This window comes from Electrona antarctica (assembly GCF_951216825.1).
Source record: "Electrona antarctica genome assembly, chromosome: 2".
Classification (NCBI taxonomy): Eukaryota; Metazoa; Chordata; class Actinopteri; order Myctophiformes; family Myctophidae; genus Electrona; species Electrona antarctica.
This window is the reverse complement of record NC_136807.1, coordinates 38,413,617-38,424,403: the sequence shown is the minus strand read 5'-3', so window position 1 is coordinate 38,424,403 and position 10,787 is coordinate 38,413,617. Positions and strand designations below refer to the sequence as shown.

Below are 10,787 nucleotides of genomic sequence, written 5' to 3'. Positions count from 1 at the left end.
AAAATCACAAAAATCCAGGTCTTTTGCTACATTCCCAGTATGCATAAAGGGACACAACTAAGCTGTGGACGATAGACAACGGGCACAGATCGTTTCCGGAGACGGTTCGGCGGTACAGTTATGTGTCGCAAGTGACATATAATCCCACGGTTGGTTCCAAAAATGGTAGTTCTCTGCAGTATAGTCCGCTGTGAAGGACTAATGAGACCCTCAAGTTGGTGTTTAAAGTGGTGGCAGACGGCGTCAGAGTCCTCTCTCTCTCCATAGCCGCCGTTCCTTGATTATACTCCATGGGAAAAAAACAACAAGAAAATGATGATGGGATGCCTCCTCGTTGGGGCATGGGAACATTATCCTCACTATTGGTCCATTGTGCTGCACTAGTCCCGCCTCCATCCCCACTGAACCGCCTCCTCCTCGTTACCCTCCAATGGGCGAGACTATCGGGTCACCTGAAACAGAGGGAGGGAAAGGAGAGGGTCAATATAAAAGCTATACAATCACATGTCTGTCAGTCAGTCAGTCAGTCAGTCAGTCAGTCAGTCAGTCCGTGTAATAACAGAAAGAATCACACTCCTGTGAAGTGAGGGGTGCCGACTGTGGCTGCCACATGAAGTCACTGCTTAAAGCAAACATTAAAAGTCCATAGACTTGGCTGCAACATGACGTCACGAGTGGGGTCCTGTTTTTGAGGGACGCTATAACCTCTCCTCCTATATGTCCGGCTTTGAGGGTTTGTGCACGCACAAACATTGAATTAACACAAACATTGAATGCCATTGACAATGAATAGCCAGCATTGAGTGCTCATGCAAACACAAACATTGCGTAAACATAAAACATTGAAGACAAAAGTGAGGATCAGCGCCCCCTCAACAATAAGTTAGTGTATCGATCGACGTTTAATGTGTAGCTAGCAATGCTAGGAATGTTTCGCGTGGTATAACAGCACAGTAGGGGTATATCTGCAAACAATGGGAAAGAATGGCCCACGTCAGAGCAGCATTTTTTGCGGCAGGCTTAACACGGTTCTCCTCTCGTCTGGCAAGAGACTAAACAAGACGCAGCTTGGTTGGTGGCAGCCTGCCCGCGACGCCTCCGTCTCACTGACTGGCCCCATGCCACGTCATTTAGTTTCTTTGTCCAGGAGAGTGTTCCAATCACACCGCCTGGCTCTCTCCATCTCTCTTGTCTCGCCCTCGTACCATTTTCCTCCCTCAGAAACACACACATACAGTACGCACGCGCATGCACGCACAGTCGCACACGCACATGCACACGTGCACGCACACATGCATGCGCACACGCACATACACTCCTTGATTTTGGGTTATTAGAAGACATTTTCTCTCTGCTGAAATACCAAACTCCGGAAATGGACCCCCCGCCCCCTGTAATTTCCGCTGCACGGGTATGTAAAAGCGCTCGCTCTGCACGGCTCTTTTGTTTCCTTCCCCCCCCCCTGTTTATCTATCTATTCACCCTGGTTCTCTCCCCCCTGTTTATCTATCTATTCACCCTGGTTCTCTGCCTCCCTGTGGATGCGGATGTCTTTATCCCACCCGTACCATTCCTCCCTGTGTTTCAGGAAAAAAAGCTCAACCTCTGTCCATTTGGCTGTTTGAAATGCCACGGCGTGAGCCAGTCTTTTGTCAGACTCGAGTGCCAGCTATAGCATGGTGTGAGGGCCAGAAACATCACCTAGGGAGCGCCGCGGCAGCCTTCGCCACCCGCTGGAAGCCCCCGTCGAGGCGAGCTCTTCTGTATCTGTTCTCGGTGGCTTCAGGCCTACTTCCCTGGGACTGTTCCCCATCGCCTTTAGGCGTCTACCCCTGTGCCTGATCAAAGAGTCTGCAGGCGACTGTTGTGAAGCCAGATCACCGTGCGCGCTGCACACAGCTTGCCGCTCTGCTTTTTTAGGCACCATCGCAAAGCCCCTCTAGGTGTTCATCCACTTTGCCTGTTTAAATAAGCCCGTAGGTGACACACCTACGGGCCACCCAAAAGAGGCTTTTGGGCGGTGTTAGATCGCACATCGTGCAAAGTGCCGATCTCTATGGGACATTTAGACGATTGATCTCATTGCCACGAGCGCCACTTCCCATATCGCTGTCTTAAATGGCCATTAGGCGGCAATCCCAGTGTCCAGACTGTCCACTCACATGGCCATGAGGCAGATGTTCCCGGCGCTCATCCAAAGCCAACACAGTCACTTTGACTCACTTGCACACAGCATCTTTCAGACAGAAAATGATTACGATCAAAAGCCGCCCCGCTAGCGAATCAGTTGTTTATTCTCTCTCTTTGTATACACTGTGCTTCGAATTGAAAGGATTTAACACAAAAAAGTTGCCTCAAATCATAGACTAAAATGCCTGGTAAACACATCGATGCGGTGGTAGCACGGTTGTTATTGTTGCTGCTGTTGCACAGGTTGTCCTGATCTTTCTGGCAGGGGCGAAAACAACACTTGCATAATACCATATCTCAAGCACTGGTGCCTGCAGTGTGTCACATCTAATGGTTGTTGATGCAAGCCAGTCACAGACACTGTCACCTACAAGGACTATTTGTCTGAATGTGTGGATATGCCCTTGTGTGTGTGTGTGTGCGTGCGTGCGTGCGTGCGTGCGTGCGTGCGTGCGTGCGTGCGTGCGTGCGTGCGTGGGTGTGTACTGCACAGCATTCCCACGGCGTTCCCAAAGTGGGGTCCGGGGACCCCCATGGGTCCTTGAGGGAGTTCCAGGGGGTCCCCAGCTAAATGATAGTTTGTAACCAAATGAACCCTTACAGGTCTGTAACTCTGAGAGTGTACAAAATACAAATGGAACCAAATGGACACTAACGGGTGTACACTCTCAGAGTATAAATTAACATTGATTTTACAATATAAATTGGGGGCCCCAGAGATAGAAATGCCATTAAATGGCGGTCCGTAGACTAATGCATGTCAAACTGAGGGTCCTTGAAATTAAATGGGTTGAGAATCACAGCTAGAGCCGTAAAAATATACTTTTATGGGGGTCCCTGACATGTCTTTTCAAATGGGGGTCCGTGGTCCTTGACATGAAAAAGTAAGTAAATTGACTCAAGTACAATGTTGAGTTTTTTTGTTTTATTTTACTTAAGTGAAGTATTTCCAATTTCCATTACTTTCTACTACATCCCAGAGGTAAATATACTTTCACTCCACTACAATTATTTTAAAACTTTAGTTACTATAGTTACTTTGTAGATTAGTATTACAAAACATGAAAACATACACATCTACGTCGCCCCTATATATTCCGTACTTATAGGGACACATTGTGAGCTTGTAGATCTGCTAATTTCTAAAGATTTGTGCACATTTTGAACTTGTTGAAATGGGACATTCTGCATAATGACTACTTTCTACTTTTGGTATTTTAAGTATATTTTGATATGCCAATACTTTATTTTTTATACTACACTTTTACTCAACAACATTTTGAATTCCGAACTTTCACTTGGAGGTATTTCAACATTGCAATATTGATACTTTAACTTAAGGGGGAAAAAAAAAGGAAAAAAAAGAGTATGCGTTTGTGAATGTGTCATTCTGTGACAGCACTTCTGTGTGTTGGCAACACACGGCCGGCCTCAGCCTGCTCAGCCATGTGATATTATCTGGCATTGATGGAGCCATCCTCCTCTCCTCCTCTGACTGTCCTCCCCTCCCCCTCCTCCTCTCCTCCTCTGTCTCTCTCCTCCTCTCCTCCTCTGACTGTCCTCCCCTCCCCCTCCTCCTCTCCTCCTCTGTCTCTCTCCTCCTCTCCTCCTCTGTCTCTCCTCCTCTCCTCCCCTAGAGAGAGAGGAGAGAGAGAGAGAGAGAGAGAGAGAGAGAGAGAGAGAGAGAGAGAGAGAGCAAGCCTCTATTTTGTTCTTCTCTTTTCATTCTCTTTGGGGTTTTTTTTCTCATTCAGCATAAGCACACATTTCAGATCTCTGTGCAAGCTTACCGCGGGTCTAAACCAATCCTGTTTTCATTTATTTTCATTACTCTTTATCTCTCCCTTACCTTGAACCTTGATTTTCCTGTTTCCCCTTTCTTACAAATTGTCGTTCAAATCGTTTTTTCCCCATTCTCTCTTTTTTTTAATCTTGCTCTGCCTAATCCATCTCTCTCTCCTTCCCCTCTCTTCCTTTAACCAGTTATACATCTCTCTCTCTCTCTCTCTCTCTCTCTCTCTCTCTCTCTCTCTCTCTCTCTCTCTCTCTCTCTCTCTCTCTCTCTTCGTCAATTTCAATTTACGGGCGGGCCTTAATGGGACTATAAGAGAACGCTCGATGCTATTGATCTAAACGCCTGCGCATCTTGACCTCGGCATACGACAACAGATGAAAAAAAACAAAAAAACAAACACACTTTTCATTATCAGGCAGGCACACACGCCATCAGGCAACTCTTGTACAGTATGCACACACACACACACACACACACACACACACACACACACACACACACACACACACACACACACACACACACACACACACACACACACACACACACACACACAGATCATCGCTCAACGACGTGGAATGCGAGAGACAGCAAATATTTGTGCTCTCTCATATAGCACGACAGAATCGATGTTAAGATGAGGTCTGGCTGCAGCCGGATGCTGTATAGACTCTACGATGTTGAAGGAATTATAAATGAGAAAAATAAAAAACATATAAAAAACGAGACCAGATTTATAAAGCAACACATCCAAACACTGCTCTGAAGTTGCAAGATTACATCATCTTTATATCCGATTACTCATGATCACCAAGCCTCATGCTTACTCTGAAATACTCTCTCTCTCTCTCTCTCTCTCTCTCTCTCTCGTTTAAGAACCACTGGCGTATAGGACATGCAGTGTCCATGTTGGGGACGCTAAAGGGGTGGTGGAATGTGGACGGGAGGGGAGGTACAGGGCCTATGGGGGGAGGGGTGGAGGTGGAGGTAGGGGTGGATGACTAGTGTGTATTCCAGGTATAGGACCATGGTGGATGGTGGATGACTAGTGTGTATTCCAGGTATAGGACCATGGTGGATGGTGGATGACTAGTGTGTATTCCAGGTATAGGACCATGGTGGATGGTGGATGACTAGTGTGTATTCCAGGTATAGGACCATGGTGGATGGTGGATGACTAGTGTGTATTCCAGGTATAGGACCATGGTGGATGGTGGATGACTAGTGTGTATTCCAGGTGTAGGACCATGGTGGATGACTAGTGTGTATTCCAGGTGTAGGACCATGGTGGATGACTAGTGTGTATTCCAGGTATAGGACCATGGTGGATGGTGGATGACTAGTGTGTATTCCAGGCGTAGGACCATTGTGGATGACTAGTGTGTATTCCAGGTGTAGGACCATGGTGGATGACTAGTGTGTATTCCAGGTGTAGGACCATGGTGGATGACTAGTGTGTATTCCAGGTGTAGGACCATGGTGGATGGTGGATGACTAGTGTGTATTCCAGGTGTAGGACCATGGTGGATGACTAGTGTGTATTCCAGGTGTAGGACCATGGTGGATGACTAGTGTGTATTCCAGGTGTAGAACCATGGTGGATGACTAGTGTGTATTCCAGGTGTAGGACCATGGTGGATGGTGGATGACTAGTGTGTATTCCAGGTGTAGGACCATGGTGGATGACTAGTGTGTATTCCAGGTGTAGGACCATGGTGGATGACTAGTGTGTATTCCAGGTGTAGGACCATGGTGGATGGTGGATGACTAGTGTGTATTCCAGGTGTAGGACCATGGTGGATGACTAGTGTGTATTCCAGGTGTAGGACCATGGTGGATGACTAGTGTGTATTCCAGGTGTAGGACCATGGTGGATGACTAGTGTGTATTCCAGGTGTAGAACCATGGTGGATGACTAGTGTGTATTCCAGGTGTAGGACCATGGTGGATGACTAGTGTGTATTCCAGGTGTAGAACCATGGTGGATGACTAGTGTGTATTCCAGGTGTAGGACCATGGTGGATGGTGGATGACTAGTGTGTATTCCAGGTGTAGAACCATGGTGGATGACTAGTGTGTATTCCAGGTGTAGAACCATGGTGGATGACTAGTGTGTATTCCAGGTGTAGGACCATGGTGGATGACTAGTGTGTATTCCAGGTGTAGGACCATGGTGGATGACTAGTGTGTATTCCAGGTGTAGAACCATGGTGGATGACTAGTGTGTATTCCAGGTGTAGAACCATGGTGGATGACTAGTGTGTATTCCAGGTGTAGAACCATGGTGGATGACTAGTGTGTATTCCAGGTGTAGAACCATGGTGGATGACTAGTGTGTATTCCAGGTGTAGAACCATGGTGGATGACTAGTGTGTATTCCAGGTGTAGAACCATGGTGGATGACTAGTGTGTATTCCAGGTGTAGGACCATGGTGGATGGTGGATGACTAGTGTGTATTCCAGGTGTAGGACCATGGTGGATGGTGGATGACTAGTGTGTATTCCAGGTGTAGAACCATGGTGGATGACTAGTGTGTATTCCAGGTGTAGGACCATGGTGGATGACTAGTGTGTATTCCAGGTGTAGGACCATGGTGGATGACTAGTGTGTATTCCAGGTGTAGGACCATGGTGGATGACTAGTGTGTATTCCAGGTGTAGAACCATGGTGGATGACTAGTGTGTATTCCAGGTGTAGGACCATGGTGGATGACTAGTGTGTATTCCAGGTGTAGAACCATGGTGGATGACTAGTGTGTATTCCAGGTGTAGGACCATGGTGGATGACTAGTGTGTATTCCAGGTGTAGAACCATGGTGGATGACTAGTGTGTATTCCAGGTGTAGGACCATGGTGGATGACTAGTGTGTATTCCAGGTGTAGGACCATGGTGGATGACTAGTGTGTATTCCAGGTGTAGAACCATGGTGGATGACTAGTGTGTATTCCAGGTGTAGGACCATGGTGGATGGTGGATGACTAGTGTGTATTCCAGGTGTAGGACCATGGTGGATGACTAGTGTGTATTCCAGGTGTAGGACCATGGTGGATGGTGGATGACTAGTGTGTATTCCAGGCGTAGGACCATTGTGGATGACTAGTGTGTATTCCAGGTGTAGGACCATGGTGGATGACTAGTGTGTATTCCAGGTGTAGGACCATGGTGGATGACTAGTGTGTATTCCAGGTGTAGGACCATGGTGGATGACTAGTGTGTATTCCAGGTGTAGGACCATGGTGGATGGTGGATGACTAGTGTGTATTCCAGGTGTAGGACCATGGTGGATGACTAGTGCGTATTCCAGGTGTAGGACCATGGTGGATGACTAGTGTGTATTCCAGGTGTAGGACCATGGTGGATGGTGGATGACTAGTGTGTATTCCAGGTGTAGGACCATGGTGGATGACTAGTGTGTATTCCAGGTGTAGAACCATGGTGGATGACTAGTGTGTATTCCAGGTGTAGGACCATGGTGGATGACTAGTGTGTATTCCAGGTATAGGACCATTGTGGATGACTAGTGTGTATTCCAGGTGTAGGACCATGGTGGATGACTAGTGTGTATTCCAGGTATAGGACCATTGTGGATGACTAGTGTGTATTCCAGGTGTAGGACCATGGTGGATGACTAGTGTGTATTCCAGGTGTAGGACCATGGTGGATGACTAGTGTGTATTCCAGGTGTAGGACCATGGTGGATGGTGGATGACTAGTGTGTATTCCAGGTGTAGGACCATGGTGGATGACTAGTGTGTATTCCAGGTGTAGGACCATGGTGGATTACTAGTGTGTAATCCAGGTGTAGGACCATGGTGGATGGTTGATGACTAGTGTGTATTCCAGGTGTAGGACCATGGTGGATGGTGGATGACTAGTGTGTATGCCAGGTATAGGACCATGGTGGATGACTAGTGTGTATTCCAGGTGTAGGACCATGGTGGATGACTAGTGTGTATTCCAGGTGTAGGACCATGGTGGATGGTGGATGACTAGTGTGTATTCCAGGCGTAGGACCATTGTGGATGACTAGTGTGTATTCCAGGTGTAGGACCATGGTGGATGACTAGTGTGTATTCCAGGTGTAGGACCATGGTGGATGACTAGTGTGTATTCCAGGTATAGGACCATGGTGGATGACTAGTGTGTATTCCAGGTGTAGGACCATGGTGGATGACTAGTCTGTATTCCAGGTGTAGGACCATGGTGGATGACTAGTGTGTATTCCAGGTATAGGACCATGGTGGATGACTAGTGTGTATTCCAGGTGTAGGACCATGGTGGATGACTAGTGTGTATTCCAGGTGTAGGACCATGGTGGATGACTAGTGTGTATTCCAGGTGTAGGACCATTGTGGATGACTAGTGTGTATTCCAGGTGTAGGACCATTGTGGATGACTAGTGTGTATTCCAGGTATAGGACCATGGTGGATGACTAGTGTGTATTCCAGGTATAGGACCATGGTGGATGACTAGTGTGTATTCCAGGTGTAGGACCATGGTGGATGACTAGTGTGTATTCCAGGTGTAGGACCATGGTGGATGACTAGTGTGTATTCCAGATGTAGGACCATGGTGAATGGTGGATGACTAGTGTGTATTCCAGGTATAGGACCATGGTGGATGGTGGATGACTAGTGTGTATTCCAGGTGTAGGACCATGGTGGATGACTAGTGTGTATTCCAGATGTAGGACCATGGTGAATGGTGGATGACTAGTGTGTATTCCAGGTATAGGACCATGGTGGATGGTGGATGACTAATGTGTATTCCAGGTGTAGGACCATGGTGGATGACTAGTGTGTATTCCAGGTGTAGGACCATGGTGGATGGTGGATGACTAGTGTGTATTCCAGGTGTAGGACCATGGTGGATGGTGGATGACTAGTGTGTATTCCAGGTATAGGACCATGGTGGATGACTAGTGTGTATTCCAGGTGTAGGACCATGGTGGATGACTAGTGTGTATTCCAGTTGTAGGACCATGGTGGATGACTAGTGTGTATTCCAGGTGTAGGACCATGGTGGATGACTAGTGTGTATTCCAGTTGTAGGACCATGGTGGATGACTAGTGTGTATTCCAGGTGTAGGACCATGGTGGATGACTAGTGTGTATTCCAGGTGTAGGACCATGGTGGATGGTGGATGACTAGTGTGTATTCCAGGTGTAGGACCATGGTGGATGGTGGATGACTAGTGTGTATTCCAGGTATAGGACCATGGTGGATGGTGGATGACTAGTGTGTATTCTAGGTGTAGGACCATGGTGGATGGTGGATGACTAGTGTGTATTCCAGGTGTAGGAACATGGTGGATGACTAGTGTGTATTCCAGGTGTAGGACCATGGTGGATGGTGGATGACTAGTGTGTATTCCAGGTATAGGACCATGGTGGATGGTGGATGACTAGTGTGTATTCTAGGTGTAGGACCATGGTGGATGGTGGATGACTAGTGTGTATTCCAGGTGTAGGAACATGGTGGATGACTAGTGTGTATTCCAGGTATAGGACCATAGTGGATGGTGGATGACTAGTGTGTATTCCAGGTGTAGGACCATGGTGGATGACTATAGTGTGTATTCCAGGTGTAGGACCATGGTGGATGACTAGTGTGTATTCCAGGTGTAGGACCATGGTGGATGGTGGATGACTAGTGTGTATTCCAGGTGTAGGACTATGGTGGATGGTGGATGACTAGTGTGTATTCCAGGTGTAGGACCATGGTGGATGACTAGTGTGTATTCCAGGTGTAGGACCATGGTGGATGGTGGATGACTAGTGTGTATTCCAGGTGTAGGACCATGGTAGCCTGATTATCAGACTGTAGCTTTCTTGAAGCTTCAGTCTGACATTGTCTCCTGTCTGAGCGATTTCAAGGGGGAGGGGATTAGAATTTCCCTCAACCCTCTGTGTGTTGCGCTGCGTGATGACGCTGAAAACGGGACTCGGCGCTGATTGGTTGTTCGTTAGACCCACCCCCCCACCGCCGATTCTCATTGGATAATACATTTTTCTACCGAATAAATTATAGGTTCACAGTGCAACACCAGACCAAGAGATGCAGTCCACTCAGAGAGTGGGCGGGGTCTTTGGGCTGGATCCAGGCTAGGACCATGGTGGATGACCAGTGTGTATTCCAGGTGTAGGACCATGGTGGATGGTGGATGACTAGTGTGTATTCCAGGTGTAGGACCATGGTGGATGGTGGATGACTAGTGTGTATTCCAGGTGTAGGACCATGGTGGATGGTGGATGACTAGTGTGTATTCCAAGTGTAGGACCATGGTGGATGACTAGTGTGTATCCAGGTATAGGACCATGGTGGATGGTGGATGACTAGTGTGTATTCCAGGTGTAGGACCATGGTGGATGACTAGTGTGTATCCAGGTATAGGACCATGGTGGATGGTGGATGACTAGTGTGTATTCCAGGTGTAGGACCATGGTGGATGACTAGTGTGTATTCCAGGTGTAGGACCATGGTGGATGACTAGTGTGTATTCCAGGTGTAGGACCATGGTGGATGACTAGTGTGTATTCCAGGTATAGGACCATGGTGGATGGTGGATGACCAGTGTGTATTCCAGGTATAGGACCATGGTGGATGGTGGATGACTAGTGTGTATTCCAGGTGTAGGACCATGGTGGATGACTAGTGTGTATTCCAGGTGTAGGACCATGGTGGATGACTAGTGTGTATTCCAGGTATAGGACCATGGTGGATGACTAGTGTGTATTCCAGGTATAGGACCATGGTGGATGACTAGTGTGTATTCCAGGTGTAGGACCATGGTGGATGAC

At 47.6% G+C, this 10,787-nt stretch overlaps 1 protein-coding gene across 1 annotated transcript in view; it reads right to left on the bottom strand.

Moving 5' to 3' along the window:
* Positions 1 to 327: 327 nt before the first annotated feature.
* LOC306937599 (chemokine-like protein TAFA-2) overlaps positions 328 to 10,787 on the bottom strand; it is a 186,180-nt gene continuing 175,720 nt past the window's right edge. The window contains exon 5 of the mRNA XM_079521443.1: positions 328 to 452. Within this exon, the coding sequence (XP_079377569.1) occupies positions 441 to 452 (12 nt within the window). The 3' untranslated portion in view covers positions 328 to 440. The remainder of the gene's footprint in view (positions 453 to 10,787) is intronic.